This window comes from Octopus sinensis, linkage group LG10 (genome assembly GCF_006345805.1).
Source record: "Octopus sinensis linkage group LG10, ASM634580v1, whole genome shotgun sequence".
NCBI lineage: Eukaryota > Metazoa > Mollusca > Cephalopoda > Octopoda > Octopodidae > Octopus > Octopus sinensis.
In genome coordinates, this window is record NC_043006.1 from 25,534,906 (window position 1) to 25,555,769 (window position 20,864).

Genomic DNA, 20,864 nt, shown 5'->3' on the forward strand with positions numbered 1-20,864 from the left:
AGAAAATTCACAAGATCCCATTTTTTCCCTTGTAACTTTAAAGAAAATGGATATCTTTTAATGAAATTGTATATATATACCTTTCAAACAGCATGCATTACAGATGCCTAATGTGCCGCAAACCCTTTATTTTTGTTTGGAATAAGGTGGGGTAGAAACCAGAATTATTGGAAAATGTTTTTATTTTTTTCAATGAATGAATTACAGTGACCTAATACCACAATCTGCAATCTGGGATTAGTATATCCAGTGATTTTAAAGAGGTATGTAAAAGATATTTTGTTTTAATATTATAATTTTGCATCATTCTTTCTCTCTCCTGTCCAGATTTTGTTACCACTAATTTTTATAACTTCAGCATTTTCACTTATTATTCTTTTCAAACTTGTTTGAATTTTCAATCTTATGTAATCCACAGTCTAGAAAATGTATTTTCGCAAAATGTTATCTCCTCACATTCAAAAACTCATTTTTTAAAAAAAAGTTTCTTTGGATTCCTTGTTATGGTAAAGGTACACTTGTAAAAATTTAACGAACTTTTAAAGAAAGAAACAGCCCCCGTTTTCCAGACAAAAAAGTTTTTGTGGCATATTAGGTCATTCATCGAAAAAAACAGAAAAACATTTTCCAATAATTCCGGTCTGTTCCTTTTTTTTCGGAACTTAAATAAGGGGTTTACAACACATTAGGCATCTGTAATGCATGTCGTTTGAAAGGTATTTATATACAATTTCATTAAAAGACATTTATTTTCTCAAAGCGACGAAAATATTTTGACAAATTAAATTTAAATGTTGAAGTGAATGTAACGGTTTTTGTGTGTTTCTTAAATCTTTATATATAAAAGTGAAGTTGTGTGTCTGTCTCCTACGATTTAGATTCGTAACTACTCCCACATTTTGCGGTGCAGTTTAACCAAAACCGGGTATCTTATAGTCGTGATTCATATCAAGCCCTTCTGGGTATTAGCGCACGTCTACGATGAGTCTACGATTTAAAAAAAAATTTACCATCATTTTTTTCCATTTTAATGCATTTTTCGCTATTATATAAGGGAAGTAACTCTCTAAAAATGTCTACGATGAGTCAACGATTTAAAAAAAACTGACGGTTAGTAAGGAGAGACACAAATAAGTAAGAAGAAAACAAACAAAGGACCACTGATGCGGTCACAGGAGTGTGACGAAAGAACTCTGGCCGAAATAAGATTAAGATTAATGTAAAAAATAAATAACACTGAAGCAAAGTAACACCAAATATATAGTGCGTGTGTTTTTATTGGCTAAACTGGCAATATGACCATTCCGAAATATAACAATTACCATCATTTGTTTTCCATTCTTAATGCATTTTTTTGCTATTTTTTTGGCTATAACTCTCTACAAATGCTTATATAGTTATTTCCCTTACAAACCCGAGCAACGCCGGGCGATACTGCTAGTGGCTTATAAACATCGGCGATCTTTCGTTTGTAGTAGCACGTTTCCGTCAATGATTTCCGTAAAAAACTTTTATTTTTTTACATATGGGCTTGCGGGAACATTTTAAGTAATGAGAGTGAAAGAGACTAAGAGAAAGCGATTTTATGACGAGGGAATTTCTTTTGAAGTTATCAAAGCATTGATGTACATGTGTGTGTGTGTGTGTGTGTGTGTTTGATGGGGTGTAGGAGACAGACAGTATGTTGTGTAAGTGAAGTGCTTCTGTTAGTGTGTGAAGAGACAGAGAGAGTAATGTGTGAAAGAGAGAGATAACTGAAATTTTTTACTCGGTGTATGTGTAGATACATACACACACACACATACATGCAGACATACATATACACATACACCGAGTAAAAAATTACACTGAATCGGCCATACATACATACATACACATACATAGATACATACACACATACATACATACATTCAGACATACATATACACATACACCGAGTAAAAAATTACACTGAATCGGCCATACATACATACACACACACATACATAGATACATACACACACACATACATAGATACATACACACACATACATGCATACATACATATACACATACACCGAGTAAAAAATTACACTGAATCGGCCATACATACATACACACACATACATAGATACATACACACACACATACATAGATACATACACACACATACATGCATACATACATATACACATACACCGAGTAAAATATTTCAGTTATCTCTCTCTTTCACACATTACTCTCTCTGTCTCTTCACATACACTAACAGAAGCACTTCACTTACACAACATACTGTCTGTCTCCCACACCCCATCAAACACACACATGTACATCAATGCTTCGCTAACTTCAAAAGAAATTCCCTCGTCATAAAATCGCTTTCTCTTAGTCTTTTTCGCTTTCATTACTTAAAATGTTCCCGCAAGGCCATATGTAAAAAAATAAAAGTTTTTTACGGAAATCATCGACGGAAACATGCTACTACAAACGAAAGATCGCCTAAACATCTTCCACGCTGCAATTGTTTTCGTTCCAGCACACGATCTCAGATCAAGTCACTTGCTATGCAAGTACATCTCCATAATTGTGAAAAGTCCCACACGCTTTCGCAAGTCAGCAGTCGTCTAAGCATGCGCAATGTTCAGGGCGGGTATTTTTTTTTATTTTGAAAAGTAATTGTTTCAGACGGTTACCTTAGGGATAACCGAAAAAAATCTGGAAATACATAATATATGATTTATATCTTGTACTATATTCTCACACACTTCTTCTTCCTTCCCAAACATTTTGAACTTATTCGCGATTTACGTAAAATCTTCAACCCGAACTTTGCCGCCATTTCTGAAGAGATAGTCAATACATTTTTCGTGCCTCATCATCCCATTTAGACAAGATGCCTCGTGAAATGATCACATTACAACTAGGCCAATGTGGCAATCAAAGTAAATATATATTCTTTTTAACATTATATACATCTTTTTCTCTCATTAAACTATTTATATTGTACATTGCTGATACTTTTAAAACGATTTCTCGTTTTTCTTTATTTACATTGTGCAAATGTATTTATGGTTAATATATTTAACCAGAAAGCCTACTTATAGTTTATATTTTAATAAAGTTATTTACATCCATTTAGTAATTTTTATTCTAGTTATCCCAACTTGGCAGCAGAAAAGTTTAGCAACACTTAAATTCTGAATTTTTCGGGTACCTAGTATGTCGAAGGTTTATTGTTTCTTCAACTTCTGCACCGTCGAGGCTGTCTCCAAAACTCGTCTTTTCATTTAAACACACTTTTCGTTTTGTAAATAACAATTGTCAGCCGTCTAGGGAATCAGTAACTTCTGTCCACGTTCCAGTGCAAGTCTTTTTGTATACTGTATGATAAAAATTTTAGGTGTAACTACAGATGTGTGGCACCCCTCACCGACGTTGATAAACTTTCTGAAAAATGAATTTCAATGAAATTTTTCACAGCGGTGCCCCAGCATGGCCACAGCTCGTGAGCTGAAACTTGATAAGATAAAATGAAAGCTAATTTTAGGTGGTGTAAATTAGGGGCGGAAGTAAAGAATATGCACACCACCCAGTTTCGGCATAATCCGAACCTTAAAACCAACCCTAACCGCCGAAATCTGGTGGTGTGCGTATTCTTTACCTTCGCTAATTAGGGTTATAATTTTTTTATATGAAATCACTATGTAATCGTAAGCTTTTCCAACTGAAGGGTATTTGTTGAATTTTGGCTTTAGCACTCCATATGACCCCTCTTTTTATTTTTCGGAATTTTCAGTTAATGAAAATCTTTATATAGCTGGGTTATGCAATAAACAACTATATGGTTCTTTATCTTTGAAACTTGGTTAACTAAAAGAGGGGGTAAAATCTACTAATGAGGATTGCTGAGATTATGTGATGCTCAGGATTCGTTGAAAGATTCCACTCCCTTGCCTTTTTATTGCAGATTGTTTATATACAGAATCTTAGCTGGAATCTGAAAATCTTGAGTATCTTGGTTGCAATGTAAATCTTTGTTCTAGTGGAAATTTATGGTATGGAACAGATTTTTGGTGAATGTGATAGTTTGTGATGTTTACTTTTCCCAAAAGTATTTGTGATATGTGAATTAAATGAAATTTAGTCTCTGGAATTACTGCTGCACCATGTTTGTCAGTTCAATAATTCAGAATCATAAAAGAGTAACTAACCACTCATGCTGGCTAAGTAAAGGTGTTGAATTGATAGTTTAATGTTTTAATATTTTATTTTACATAACTAAAATTGCAACTTAATTCCCTTGTGAATACCACTCTAATCAGCTCTGGGACAGCTGGTTGTAAGTGGGTACTGTTGTAAGTTCAGTTTGTTTGATTGGTTTGGAATTAGCAATGGGAAGCTACTTCAGTGTTATCTCTCTTTTGCAACAATTTCTTTATTATTTATAAAGTTTTTGTAGTATTTACACTTTGGTTAGGAAGATGGACAGAACACCTTTATTTTATTGTGATTTCTCATTTAGCACAGGTTTCATGACTGATATTTCATTTCCCATGGATAGAAACACAAGCAAATTATTTTATTTGATTTAGTCAAATGAATTCTTTTACCAAAAAGTTAGGCCTTGCAGAGAATATTAGTATTTGAACTGGAATATTCACTTCATGAAGAAATGTACAATAGATCTTGTCATACTGCTCGAATTGTAGTATAGGTGTAGGAGTGGCTGTGTGGTAAGTAGCTTGCTTATGAACCACATGGTTCCGGATTCAGTCCCACTGCGTGGCACCTTTGGCAAGTGTCTTCTACTATAGCCTCGGTCCAACCAAAGCCTTGTGAGTGGATTTGGTAGACGGAAACTGAAAGAAGCCCGTCGTATATATGTTTGTGTATCTGTGTTTGTCCCCCCAACATCGCTTGACAACCGATGCTGGTGTGTTTACGTCCCCGTAACTTAGTGGTTCGATAGAATAAGTACTAGGCTTACAAATAATAAGTCCTGGGGTCGATTTGCTCGACTAAAAAGGTGGCGCTCCAGCATGGCCACAGTCAAATGACTGGAACAAGTAAAAGAGTATATACATTAAAAATGTAATTATTTTGTGGTGTTTGTAATTTATATAGAGTGGATCATTGCATTATTAGTATTTTGTAAGTTTTGTCTTTGATAATGCTATAACAAAATGAAAATAATTAAATACTGTCAAAATAATAAATAGTAGCTAAGTGTGTGTTAGCATATTTAATGCAGAGTTATTAAATAGTTAACTTGCAATCAAATATGCAAGGAGTAAAAAAATTTATTATTTTCTTATTTTTCTGGCAAGTGTGGAAGACCCCTTTGCATATGTTTTGTCTTTAACATCTTCAGTGAAGAAGGGCTTTAAAGAGGTGGCAAAGGAATCACTAAGTAAATATACAGAAATGTATGTTTGTTGGTACAGAAAAAACAATGTTTAGAAACTTAGTTCTTAATTATTTTAATGTCTAAACCAAATTAGTTTTGCAATAGCAGCATGAAAGGCAATATGCGAGTAGATAAGGATAAAATGGATTAACTTGTCTTGAGTTTTTACCTATTGTTGACGGGGCAAATGAAAAAATATTAAGTCTTTAATACAAAATGGTTTTTCTCACTGCTTTTTGATTTTGTTTTGGGTTTTTAATGCTCCTTGCATTAAATATGCTAATAACCAATACTATCTATCACACAGGTGAGATTACTGATAATTTTATTTCAGCAAGGTTTAGTGAGGCTATATTTTGAATACCAAAATAAAGTCAACATATATCCTGAATATATTCATGTAAAGTCATATTGAACATGTTCAAATACACTCAGACATGTGAAGATCTTCCACTAAAATAGTCCCAGGAGAAAATTCTCCTTCTAGACAATGTGGGAAAACACATTGGGCTGTGAATAACATCATTGGGTTGTAAGGATTCATGCATTTCACATGCCCTCTCGGAAGAGAATTTTCTCCAGGACTATTTATGCAGTGAAAGGTTTGCCTATGATCTAATATCATCATTCACAGCCCAATGTGTTTACACACATCTCAGAGAATTTTCTTCCTGGAATATTTCTGCAGCAGGTCTTCACATGTCTGAGTGTGCTGAAATATCTTAAATATGACTAAAGTAGGTTAAAAAAATTTCTTTTCAAAATTTAATATTCTTCTCATGCTGATATGTAATACTGGGTAATTCGATTTGGTTGAGATCTGGACATAACTTCTTGATAGACAAGTTACAGCTATTTCATAGAAAAATTCTAACAACACTTAACTGTAGCTTTTCAATTAATAGCCCTAATATTTGTTGAAATTATGTTACTTATTTATCTGTGTATCTATTTTCTCCTCAGTTGGCATGGAATTTTGGAAGCAGTTGTGTGCAGAACATGGTATTAGTCCAGGTATTGATCTTCCATTTTCTGTTTCATGATATTTTTTAAATTACTTGATAACATGATCTATGAAGTACCATTGCCTCTAGTGGGAGTGCAGTGGTGTAAGTTTGAGAATATGTTGATTTGGAACTGTAGGAATGAAATATCGTTTAATTGTTGAGATGAAATAACTAAATAATGCGTTAGGAATTAATTTATAAATTCTTTTACACAGTTGTCAAATCATATTTGTTATGTATCCAAGAAAATGCCTCCCAGCTATTAGGTAAACTAACACTCACCCAATCTCCCCATCTGTTAGACTACTATGAAGTAGTATACTTTATTACTGCCTCACTTAGACCTACGTAATGGACATATCTCTCATATCACTTCTATTATGCTGCGCCTCACTAAGGAAGTGTGGTTAAATTGGTGAAAAACGAAATAATCTAGTCTAAATTAATTTTGTCCTTTACTAGAAGTTCCACAAAAGAAATCATAATAACATGAAACAAAAAGAGAATTTGATTGGTACCAAAAACGATGCAAATAGACCTTTTTTTAACATGTCAAATGATGCCTCACCTGGCATCATTTTTTTTTTTTTTTGCCTTTTTTTCCATACCTACCCTCTATATCGTACTATTGCATTGCATGTCCCCTCCTGATCTAAAGATCGCTTAACACAATGGCAAGCTTGCAAAAAAATATATATATATAATAATAAATAAATAAATTTAAAAACTTAAAATATATCTCCATTTCTTTGTATGATTATTTACCAAAAGAAATCTAGTCTCCTTTCTCTCGAACTCATGTCAATGAGGAATCTCAGCTCTCTCTAGTATATGCAGCCAATGTTCTAATCTCATTAGCTTACATGTCCATCTATTCCTTGATTCATTTAATCCTTCTTTGCTTACTTTCACCTCTGTGAAAGCCTCTTTCAGACTGGTTTTTCTTTTCCATTCATGTAATTGGTTGTCTTCTTTTACTCACTTATAAATATAATTCTAAAGTAACTCTCTTTAGGATAGTAGCATAAAATCCATGTCTGACAGTCTTTGCATTTCCAGTCCTTATCTCACTTTCCTCAACCATTTGACCACATCTGCTTCACAATTAAACAGCCTTATTAGTTTACTACTAATCCTAACCTTCTGCCAAATGTTAACTTTGTCATTCATAGTTCAATTCTGATGGTTACTAGGATAGATGCATGCAAACTTGGTTTCTCAACACCTGACACATCCACTAGTTCTCTTAGCATCACTTCTGTTCTTTTTTTGCCTCCCTTTTCCACATTTGTCCTTTCACATTGCAAGAAACACCTACATGTTGCTTTACAACCAGTGGAATCCTTCACAAATCATACCTAATGTCTTGAAAAAGACATTGGATAAGGTAACACTGCATCTGGAAAAAAAAATGGATTGTCATAGTTGAAATATTTTCAACCACATTTGCTCCTTCACAGCTGACCTGGTGCCTAAACAACAAGCATCTTTCCACCCCTCTTTTATGGAACTGAATTCCTTAGAATTACAGATACAAGTTGGTACTTGCAATAATTCAAACCACACAAAACTTAAATTTTCGGGGTTGTTTTTAAAATGTCTTTCTTTATGTGGAAGAATTTTGTTTATAGCTATGTAAAATGAGGCAGCAGTACAAATAAGTCATGTGAACATATAATTAATCAGTGTTTGGATAGGTGTGGTGAAAACCACCAAAGACGCTTATTTCTAGTTGGGTAAATGAATATTGCAGCTTAAATTCCCAGCTGAAACCATTAACATCTAACACTTCCAGTAGCAACCCTCTCCAGCCAAGGATTGACCAGTCTCCAGCAGCTTTATGTAGCTGTCTCAGCTTTTGCTGAATCAGTCCACTTGTAAAAAGTTATTGTTATGCATACAACTTGACCCAGAAAGTAGTGGAAGCACTATGTAAATGATAGCTTCTCACACTGTAGCAATATTTAATTAAGCTTATAAACTTAAAGGTGATTCCAAAAGAGAGAAATAATTACAAACGTATCGAGTTGCTGGACCAGTTCCTGAAAGTTACAAAGTGTTATAACACGACTTAAAAAGAGGATTAGACAGTTCACTTTTATGCCTGCAACAAGTAGTACTGATGCTCTCTTCATAGTAATGCAAATGCAGGAGAAGTATTTAGCCAAAAGTAAACTGCTGTTCTGGGCATTAATCAACCTAGAGAAAGTCTCTCACAGAATCCCTCACTCCCAGATCTAGAGATCACTGTGGCAGCTAGGAGTATGAGTCTCAAAGTCATGGTTATCACTGCAGAACCAGCACAGATGGAGGAATTGGGAGTAGGGGATGGAGAGCTGGGTGTGGGTAGGGTGGGAGGAGGAGAAGTTAAGGTAGGAGTATTTGTAGTGGTTGGAGGTATTGAGAGTGGAGTGGTGGATGCTGACAGAAATGTCAAGAAATTCGAGGGAAGAGTTAGAGAATTCATTCTTATTTCTCAATAAATGTGACATGTTGTACCTTTGCAAAAAAAAAATTTTTTTAATCAGTATTATGCACATGATAGAACAGTATTATACACATGAAAGAACAAAATAGTAATTAGTAAAAGTAGTTTTTTAAATATCTCCAACAATGAGAAACTATGAAGATTTGCTATTGCCACTTTAAATACAGGAAATCAAGTTATGAAGAAATCTGATAGGTGGAAAAAAAGCTAGATGACAACCATCATTTTATATTTAATCAATAAGAGCTAGTTATGTTCTGAGTTTTTGCGTATGTAAACAATAGATATGAGAAAAATATTTTATATATCATAAATTGAACAATTAATCAATTGCTGATCAATCTAGGACTAATTAAAGAAACACTTGTATATTGAAACTGAATGTGGACATAGATATTCATGGTGCAAGAAAAAAAAATTAAGAGTTAATTTAAAATTTGTTTTTTCTTTTATTCTGTTTAAATCTAGAAATAAGTCATACATTATATTGTTTTATCATGCAGAAGGGATTTTGGAAAACTTTGCAACAGAAGGTTTAGATCGGAAGGATGTATTTTTTTATCAGGTAAGTTTGTGATTTTTTTTTTTAATTAAAAAGACTTCAAATTCAGATATTTTTTAAAATCAAGTAGAATAAATTGTTTGAGACACTTCATTCAAATTTGAAAATGTCCTGCAAATTATGTTGCTGGAACCCTACTGAAGATGTATTGGTGTGAATATAAACTGGATCCATCTGTCACAAAGTGAAATTAATTTTTCAGTTTGATAGTTTAGACATTTTCTGTTTCTCAACATAAGCTTGTTTATATAAAAATTTGTAGGGAAACCTCTTCAGATGCACTGTAAATTTTGCATTATGAATTAAACATTTTAAATAAGATTAGAGATATAATTCTGACATCATAACATAGAAAGAACTTGGATGTCAGTTTTATCTTAGGAATGTATTATTTTCACTGGACAAAGATGGCTTGGTGGCAAATTGACTTCAATCGAGTGAACTAAATCATTCAAATTGTAATTAGTTATGGATAAAATTTCTAAAGTTATTTGACTCTGATGGGTCACTATATTTCTGATATTCTTTTATTCATTGACTTGTTTCAGTCATTTGATTGTGGGTGTGCTGGAGCACTGCTTTTAGTCGAAGAAATCGACCCTGGTACTTATTCTTTGTAAGCCTTGTACTTATTCTATCATTCTCTTTTGCTGAACCACTAAGTTTTGGGGACATAAACAGACCAACATCGGTTGTCAAGTGGATGGTATGTGTGGGGACAAACACACACACACAAATATATATATATATATATACAATGGGCTTCTTTCAGTTTCCCTCTACCAAATCCACTCACAAGGCTTTGGTCAGCCTGAGGCTGTAGTAGAAGACACTTGCCTAAGCTGCCATGTGGTTGGGAAGCAAGCTTTTTACCACATAGCCACGCCTATCCCTATTGTGTATTTTTTTAAGATAATTATTGTGTTGCAATAATGTATTGAATGTAATAAATTCTATCATTTTCAGCATTTATATTGTAATTCTTTCTCCTACTAGGCTGATGATGAACATTATATTCCCCGTGCTGTACTCCTTGATCTTGAACCAAGAGTTATTAACACTATCATGTCATCTCCTTATGCCAAACTATATAACCCTGAGAATGTTTTCCTTGGCAAGCAAGGAGGGGGTGCAGGAAATAACTGGGCTGTTGGTTTTTCACAGGTATACATTTTATATTTCTGTTTACATAACTATTTAACCCTTTAGTGTTTAAACCGGCCATATCTGGCCAAAATTGTCTTCCTGTTTTATGCTCAAACCAGCCAGCTCTGACCTCTCAAACCTATCCTACAAAGTCATTCTAAAAATAAACAGGGACATCATCAAAATCTCAGAGTTACAAGATGCTGAACAATTAATTTAAAACAATGTAATTAAACAGGCTTTACATTTGACAGAGTAATCTGAATGCTAAAGGGTTAAACTTTGAACTTTTTAGATTATTTATTTTTAAACTGCCAGGAAATTTTTTAGGAAAGTAAAGTTAGTATTACAGATAACCAGACTAAATGTTTACCTTATCTAGACCAGTACCTCGCATCTTGTTACACTACAACAGCCATTTTTGCATTCCTTCAGTTTTCATTGACTTCATAGTTCCTTTTGGTCTCTAAAATCTGCCACTATTTAGCAATTTTTTATTTGATACTACCATGCATTTTGTTGTGGAAGGATTCCAAACCACCCCCACCAAGTGACTAACGGTGAACTGACTCATTGTTATAAATTAAAGAACTATGAGCAGTTGGCAGTTCGTGTTGGTAGCAGTTCGCTGTGAACCTTTGATATAAAGCATTGAGTCTCGTGTAATAGTAATAGTAGTGCATCATGTATATACTTCCTTCCTGCTTCATTATATATCGAATACAAGGATATAAAAGTGGCAACGAGTTGTTCAAAGTTTGTGTTGGATGTTTAGGGTTTTTATTTTTGGTACAAACCAAAGAAAAAAATCAAACATGGAGAATTTATTGGCCTCCCTGGTGCAGTTGTAACAGCAACTACAAGTTTGAAAATAGTTTAGGTTCATACTTGCCAGACAGCATAACAAATTCAATTGAAGAATTCAGCTATAATCCAGAAGAAGGGATTACCTTCTCTGCATATTTTCGAAGATATGAAGAAATCTTCAAAGAAGAGTGTAAAAGTTGGTCCAATAAGAAAAAAGTGTACTATTTTAAAGAAAGTTATCCCCTGCTGAACATGAAAAAATATAGTAATTATATTCTGCTGGAGAAGCCAGGTGAGATTTGTTTCAATGAAATAAATAAATATTTTATTGAAAATTTTCAATGAAAGAATTCCCTGTTCAATACTCACTGACAAGGTTTAAATTTGGCCAAAAAAGATGATTTTGTCACCTATGCCAGAGTGGTTAACAGAAGGTGTGAGAAATTCAAATTGAACAAGTTAACTCAGGACATGTTCAAGTCTTTAATTTTTGTTCAAGTGCTTACTGCAAGCAAAGATGCTGATATATGTTCCCAGATATCAACAAAATTAGAACAGGACCAAAATTTAACTCTGCAGGCAGTAGTAGAAGAATGTCTGAAGATTATTAATCTATGACATGACAAATAAAATTGTGCTGACCAGTAATGGATAAGAAAATAGACAGAAAAATGTTATGGGTGTGGTGGTCTACATTTTAAAAATAACCATCCATTTAAAAATATAAAATGCTGAAAGTGTGGTAAAATAGGCCATAAAAAGTCACGTTGTAGGACAAAACCTAAAAAATGGTTCAGCAGAAAAAAAATCACATAAATGGATTATTGGTGACAAAAATACAAACAAGCCTTAAAAAAAATTTATGTGTGTAAAAATTAACACAAATGTAAAGTTACAATTGGATACAGGCAGCGACATCTCGGTAATCCAGATATATGGAAAAAGATTGGGAGACCTAAATTAAATAAAACCTTTAAAATTGCCTGTGGTGTTTCAGGAAAAAAAATTATATTTTAAGGGCAAATTGATAAGTAACATTACATTTTGTGAAAAAACCTTAAAGGTTAAAGTTTTTGTGTTAAATAATACAACAAACTTGTTTGGTACTGACTGGATGGAATTGCTTAATTTATGGGACTTCCCCATAAATCTTTTCTGTAAAAGTATAAATGGTTTTACCTTCCTGTAAAAATAAGTTGTTGGACAAATTGAAAAAAAAGTTAAATATTTTTCCTGAATAAATTAGGTCTTTGTACCAAAATGAAGGCATAGTTTCAAAGAAAAGAGAACGCCATACCAGTATTTAAACAAAAATGAGTACCGTTCACAGCATTGGAACAGATAAACTTAGACTAGAAAAAATTGGAGTTATTCTAAAAGTGGAATATTCTACACCAACTGTGTACATTAAGAAAAAGAATAATGAATAACTATATGAAATGATTTTGCTATGTATTTCTCTCATATGATATAATATGCTTTGCCTCAGAGACTTGGTACACAAGTTGAAACCCAATTTGGGTTCAAGAGCAACCACTGTGTTTTATATCCCAGTGTGTCTTCACTCAATATTCAATACTTCTTATTAACCTATGACAATTTGAACTAAACACAACACTGACTCACTTAGCTAGTATAGGAGTCCCTATGGTTATAGACACTCTTCCTGCTCAAGATCTAAAATAAATGATATGAAAGAGTACTTAAACTAATATTTGTGATGTTTTTAGGGTGAAAAGTTATATGAGGAAATATTTGATATCATTGATCGAGAAGCTGATGGAAGTGACAGTCTTGAGGTAAGTACTAATCTCTTGTTAATCAGCTCGCACATAAATGTTCAAGACATGTTGAAAGTAAATACAATTTTTTTATTCTTCAAATTAATGAAATTTTATTCAGTTGAATAATTTAGTATTTAACCCTTTTGTTACTATATTTATAACCAAAAATACTACTTTATGTGTTTCAATTAAATTCTAAAATAATTGTAAATTTAGACTATGGACACATAAGAGGTGCAGCAGTATAAGAGAAAAGTTAACAGAGAAAGTAGTCTTTGTGTGTGAAAGATGTGTAGGTACAATAAACACTAAGAATGTACAACTCCTTTTCTATATATCAAGCAAGGCCATCTCCCTGAAAGGTCTAGTGATTTTTCTGTTTTCCTGCTGCTTATTGGACTTTGGTCTTTGATAAATTAATTCTAAGGTCCTTTGATTCCAGGCCTTGTTTCTACACCTGAAATTTCTTCTCTAGTGATTCTGCACTAAGAACATGATCATCAGCATAGAGGAGCTCCCAAGGCAGCCAGTCTTAATTCCTCTGTTATGGCCTGGAGGACTATGATAAATAAGAGGGGGCTGAGAACTGATCCTTGGTGAACTCCTACCTGTACATTAAATTCCTTGCTATACTCATTCTTCAAGTTAGAAAGATTCCAAGAAGCAGACTAGTCTGGAAGTTTAAGGATCTTTTGACCAGTCAGAGATTTAGAGACGTCATAACTGAAGCATTTAACATGAAAGAGGATCTATAGACATGTAATATAGAAGACAGCTGGAAGTTCCTATAGGACAACTTACTGAGTGCCACAGACCAACAGATATAGGGTGATGTGGTGGTGGAATAGTGTAGTAGATAGAGTTTTTAGAGTGACAGGATTGAAAGAATGATGGTAGCAGACAACTGTATCAGGCAGCTAGAAGGGAAGCTTGGAGACAGTTATACTTAGCTTAGGAAGAAGCAGAAAGGTTATGCCCTGCTACTCCTCACACACAATTCCATCTTCTGGCAAAATTCCCCAACTCTCCACCCACTGCCCTTTTACTTACCATCACATGCTTATCCACACACCTTCCATGTCTCTGCTCATCCACCATATCCACCTGCCAGCTACTCCAATTCCACTCACCATCACTTGCTATCTCTAATTATCTCCCCTCACACTTTTAAAGAACATCTCTATTCCCTCAGTACTACCTTTACTGTGTCCCCACCCCATTGTTCCCTGTAGGTAGGCCCTCTTTCTCTCACTCTGACTTGTCTATCTTTCTAACTCTCCCACCTGCCTCCCTTATCCTACTGAGGTAACCAAGTGTCTTCTCTGTAGTAAGACAGCTATCCCTGTCCCTCTATCTTAGCTCCAATCTTTCGCCTGACATGGCTACTTCTCTTGGTTCCTCTCCCTCTTTTAGCTGAGAAGTCCTTGTCATGCATACATGCTGGCACCATGTAAAAAGCACTTGTTCTGGCACCACATAAAAAGCACCCAGTACACTTTGTAAAGTGGTTGGTGTGGCTGTGTGGTAAGTAGCTTGTTTACCAACCACATGGTTCTGGGTTCAGTCCCACTGCATGGCACCTTGGGCAAGTGTCTTCTACTATAGCCTCAGCCCGACCAAAGCCTTGTGAGTGGATTTGGTAGACGGAAACTGAAAGAAGCCTGTCGTATATATGTATATATATATGTGTTTGTGTGTCTGTGTGTCCCCCTAGCATTGCTTGACAACCGATGCTGGTGTGTTTATGTCCCCGTTACTTAGCGGTTCGGCAAAAGAGACCGATAGAATAAGTACTGGGCTTAGAAAAGAATAAGTCCCGGGGTCGAGTTGCTCGATTAAAGGCAGTGCTCCAGCATGGCTGCAGTCAAATGACTGAAATGAGAAAAAGAGAGTAAGGAAGGGCCAAAACAGATGACTGCTGCCTGGTGCAGCCCTCTTGCTTATCAGCATGGAAAATGGATGTTAAGTGATGATCTGTCTAATATAACCCAATTTCAGTGAGTCGTGTGTATGTAAATTGACTCAGCCAAGAAAGTTTATTGATTTCATTATTTTGCTCAGGTTTTTCTCTCTGATCTGACTACCTCTGCCATGGTCTTTACTGCCTTGAGACATGCAGTCTCTGCACAGCCTCCACCTGAACATAGGATACAGGGTGTTCAGGCTAATTTGATGATTTTCTATGACTTTTTTTTTTTCAGGTACAGCTTGATGAATTAGTGATTAGTTAACAGTATTGGAGAGCATAAAGATTAAAGTTGTAGATGAGAAAAAGTTAGCTGACATGGAGGACCGGAAGCTATCTAAATATTTGAAAAGAGTTACCCGCATTATGATGATTTGTGCTGGGTGTCAAAATGCTGATATCGTGACTGCTGCTTAATGCTGTGTAGAGGCTGTAAGAAATGACATAGACAGCTGCAACAGAGACTACAAAGCCATGGCCAGGAGGTGTTCTGTCTGTCCACACACTGGCATTCATTCCTATATCTTTGAACAGCTTCACAAACCCATCTGAATTGAACCTTAGGCACAATTAAGACAGCTATATAAAGCTGCTGGAGACTGGTCAATCCTTGGCTGGAGAGGGTTGCTAATGGAAGGTCATATGTGTGACAGCAGGATTTGGCTCCTTGCTTGGTAAAAGTCAAAAGTGGTTGTTGAAGAATTTCTCTGACTTCACCAGCCCCAATTTCTGGCCTTCTAATTCTCATTGTAATACCATGGATTACTGTGTGTGGGCCATAGTTGAGAAGGAAACCAACTGCTCTACCTGCAATACCAAGGTCAAAGAGGTGTTCAAAGCTCTTCCCAGGGTTATAGTGAGGAACACATGCACCAGGTTCCAAAGCCATCTGGAGGCTGTGGTGGAAACTGAGTGTGGATACTTTGGGTAAACTGTTATTTTCCAGCCATAATCTAATTGGTATTTTTCGATTAAAATTAAAAACAACTTATTTTTGGATGAGATATTCTTTCCTTTTCCTTTTATACATGTTATTAGATTTAGCCTGAACACCTTGTCTTCATCCAAAATTTTTAAAATGTTAAAAGATAATTGACTTGTCTCTGGCTTCTTTGTGTTCAGAAATGTTTTTTTTATTTGTTTCAGGGGTTTGTTCTTTGTCATTCAATAGCAGGTGGAACTGGATCAGGTTTAGGATCATATATGTTGGAAAAGTTAAATGACAGGTAATTGGAAACGTGCATTTTTTTTTTTTACTGTGAAATGTATAATAATGAAGTTGAGAGCTAAAATTAATCCACTATCAGTTCCTCAGTCCTTATTTCATACATGTGCAATGGAAAAGCTTATTTGCTTGATTTTCTTGTAACGAAAATTATTTGCTATTGATGCATTGACTTGAAGAAGAGAGAAAATGCAAGCTGTGATATTTCTATAAAGTGATACCAGAACCAAGAACTTGGTCTACTGGAAATTACTCTGCATTTATTGTATTTGGTACACAGTTTACTGTACAGTTGTCATGGTTTTTTACCAGCAGCCTGAAATCTAACATCATCATATTTGCTACTTCCTTCTCAGTCATCTAATTCCATGTTCACTCTGCACCAACACCTCATCTTCAATTAACTTTGCATATCTATATCAAGACAGTTACCTTCTATTGATAATTTGATGGATGACTTGCTCAGCCATTCATATAAGGAAACATTACATATATAGATCATGCTTATCCTACTTTTCCTCTTTTCTGAAGAATTTTCAAATTCAGTGCCTATACTTCCTTACCATGCTTTCTTTCCTTTTAAAAACTTCTTACAGTCTGCCATTTGCACAAAGAGAGAAATTTTCATTGCTAACACACAAAACAGCTCCCTGAATTTTTTCATACTTCCATATTGTAGAAACTGTGATTTAATTTAGTCACCTCCTGCGCCTATGGCATCATCTAAATAAAAGAAAATAGCTACATCTGAGAAATTCATAGATTTCATAATTTTGACCAATTCTGCTAGGAGAACCAGGCCATCAGCATTCTGCAAGCATGTTTTCCATTAGCACACTAAACCTACTCTAAACACGTACCAAACACACAACTTCTACATTTAAGTAACCAGTATACTTAGATATCCTAATTATACACAGTAACACACATGCTATACATAAACATAGAAATAATTTTGGCATAACATAATAGGCCTGTGAATTGCTTTCTTTTCTGTTTCATGGAAAGATTGTGTGTGTTTACATGAATACATGCAAAATATGTTAAACTTCCCAAGTACATAGATTTTTACCTCCACCAAGGAAGGGGGTTGTTTTCATCGGCATTGGTTTGTTCTTCTGTCCATCTGTGTGCAAAATAACTCAAAAAGTTGTGAATGGTATTTGATGAAACTTGCAGGAAAAGTTGGTAATGACACAAGGAACAGATGATGAAATTTTGGGAGTGATCCGGGAATTTTATGGATTCTTGAAGGATTTTTCATTTATCTTTACTTTACATGAAGTATTACAATGATTATCTCCCTTGAGAATACGTTCATTGTTTCCACGTAACTTATGGTGGCGTTGCTGTTTCCAAAGTTTATTTTCGTTTCTCTATTAGTAATTTTACTCATGTATCTATGTTACTATGAGCTGCTTGGCCAAGGTCTGTGGAGGATGACATGACAAGCCTTGACTATTGGGATCAACTCAAAAAGCTCAGGCTTTGCTCCCTCCACCGCCGCTGTGAGCTCTATATCATCTGTATGATGTGGAAAATATTCCATCAACATTGCCCATCTTTAAGATTTGTCCGAGGCTTGGCCCCCATGCCCTCTGTCCACTACAGAAATGTTTGTGTCGTATCACAACACTATGACAGAACTATTTCACCTCAATTGGCCCTGCTCTCTTCAACATCATGCCAGACACACAGAAGGGAGGAAAGTGACGTCACGGCATTCAAACGATCCCTAGATGATTACCCCCAACAAATACCAGATAAACCACCCAGATATGTCTCTGAAAACAATAATCCTCTGCTTGAATGGGCTACGGTTCCCCAGAGCTGACTGCATATCTCTTTCAGGTGGTGCTATGAAATTAGATATGGCCTGATTCAACTTTGGCTGAAACTTATCTAAGTAATCTAATCTATGCTGTAACCTTTTAATCAAAGCATGACAACGTGAGTAGAGGCTGATATCTTAACATTTCTAATGGTCTTAAGTATAAAAAGAAAATATTTAAGATTTATATAGAACTACATTCAGAGTATGTCTATAAGCTATTGTGTTTAGATCTGGTTTCTATCCTCAAACTGTTCTGTTTTATAGATGCAATTTTTTTTTTTAATAAAGCACTCAGAAATTAGAAACATGAAAAACCTGCAACAATCTCAGTCCCATGAGTATCAGATAATGGATTTTCAACTGTTTAAAGAAACTGATTGTGGTGATTGTAGATACAGTGTTGATGACAATGCTCGAGATAAATATGGGAGGAAGATAAATTAGTATCGGTGGTTATAATGGCGACAGGAGCGGTGTATTATAACTGCTTCAGATGATTCCTGTTTTTAAAAGGTTTTTTTTTACCTCTCCTAAGAAGGTTATGTTTTTGTTGATGTTGGTTTGGGAAATTGAGCAATTTTCAGCATGACTTGACTTGACAGCCTTCACCCGGGGTGGGTTGAGCTGGCTTCATTCATCCTCAATGCTGCATCTCTCACAAACGCCAACCAGGCCTGGCAATTTGAGGCTGACGACCGCGTGATCTCCAACCACTCATTATTCCAGCAGCGAACGCCGTAGATATGGGGGCCTAGGTTGGGTTCCAGATCAGCCTTGACTGTTTTTCGTTGTCCACCACATCGCTTTCGCCAACCCTGAAGGGGAGCTGGAGCAATTGCTTCGTAGATGAATTCTCCTGGTTGACGACAGAGGGCATGACCCAACCAACGCAGATGTCTTGTTAGGATGACTTGCCTTTATGTTTATTTACCGATAAAGGCACTTGCCTGAAATAGCAGCCTCAAAAAGGTTATGACAAATGTAATAGTGAAATGATATTTTAAAGAAATATTAAGGTGTGTATGTGTATGTGTATGTATGTACATAACTATATATGTGTATATATATATATATATATATATATATATATACATACATACCTATATATGTATGTATATACATGTACATATATATATATATGTATACGGCATGCATGTATATGGGTGGAAGTGAGCTGCTTGGCAGAGGTCTGAGCTCTCCGGGTGCTTTTGTAGTTGAGCTTTGGTTTGGCTATAAAGTCTGTAATACAAAGAGATGCAGGATATGACTCAATTGTACTCTTAGTCGAACAGTAAATATTGTTATTCTTAAATATGCTTTCTGAATTTCTTAAGTTTTCTATATGTCTCACAATCCATTAAGCTCTTGCAACCTTGCAAGATAATGGTAGTAAAACAGTGATTCATTATTGTCTCCGGTAGCTGTCACAGTACAAATATGGCTTCCATGATACCATATTCCCTCAACCAAGGTTGTTATTGTTTCAGGCAAGTGCCTTTATGTTTATTTACCCATAAAGGCACTTGCCTGAAATAGCAGCCTCAAAAAGGTTACGACAAATGTAATAGTTGAATGATATTTTAAAGAAATATTAAGGTGTGTATGAGTGTATGTGTATGTATGTATATAACTATATATGTGTGTGTATATATATATACACAGCTATATATGTATAGACATAAATGTATATATGCATATATATATGTATAGACATAAATGTACATATACATATATATGTATATGTATATAGATATATATATATATATAAATACATATGTATATATATGCATATATACATACCTATATGTACATACTTACATCTATACCACAGTTCTATATTTAAGAGATGAGGAATTATGTACATTATTTACAATTGATAGATATTTGTCCTCATCTTGTTAACACAATGTATATATGTGTGTGTATATGTTTGTGTGTCTGTGTTGGTCCCCATGACATTGCTTGATAACCAATGGTGGTGTGTTTACGTCCCCATAACTTAGCGGTTTGGCAAAGGAGACCGATAAAATAAGTACTAGGCTTCCAAAGAATAAGTCCTGGGGGCGATTTGCTTAACTAAATGCAATGCTCCAGCATGGCTGCAAGTCAAATGACTGAAACAAGTAAAAGAGTATATGTATATATATATATAATATATATATATATATATATCTCACCATCATCATCATCATTTAATGTTCTCTTTCCATGCTAACATGGGTTGGCCGATTTGACTGAGGACTGGCGAGCCAGATGGCTGCATCAGGCTCCAATCTTGATCTGGCAGAGTTTCAACAGCTGGGTGCCCTTCCTACTGTCAACCACCCCGAGAGTGTAGTAGGTGCTTTTATGTGCCACCGATATGAGGGCCAGTCAGGCGGTACTGGTAACGGCCACGCCCAAATGGTTGTTTTTATGTGCCACCTGCACAGGAGCCAGTCCAGCGGCACTGGCAACAACCTCGTTTGAATGTTTTTTCATGTGCCAGTAAGGTGACGCTGGTAACGACCATGCTTGAATGGTGCTTTTTGTGTGCCACCAGCACAGAAGCCAGTTAGCTGCTCTGGCAACGATCACACTCAGATGGTGCTCTTAGCGCTCCACTAGCATGGAGGCCAATCATCGAATTTGATTTCGATTTCACTTGCCTCAACAGGTC

General features: G+C 35.3%; 1 protein-coding gene across 1 annotated transcript in view; it reads left to right on the top strand.

Moving 5' to 3' along the window:
• Positions 1-2,589: 2,589 nt before the first annotated feature.
• Positions 2,590-20,864, top strand: part of LOC115216758 (tubulin gamma-1 chain) — a 31,117-nt gene continuing 12,842 nt past the window's right edge. Inside the window, exons 1-6 of the mRNA XM_029786320.2 lie at positions 2,590-2,921; positions 6,350-6,400; positions 9,385-9,446; positions 10,440-10,607; positions 13,127-13,195; positions 16,293-16,372. Coding sequence (XP_029642180.1) covers positions 2,873-2,921; positions 6,350-6,400; positions 9,385-9,446; positions 10,440-10,607; positions 13,127-13,195; positions 16,293-16,372 — 479 coding nt within the window. The 5' untranslated portion in view covers positions 2,590-2,872. The remainder of the gene's footprint in view (positions 2,922-6,349; positions 6,401-9,384; positions 9,447-10,439; positions 10,608-13,126; positions 13,196-16,292; positions 16,373-20,864) is intronic.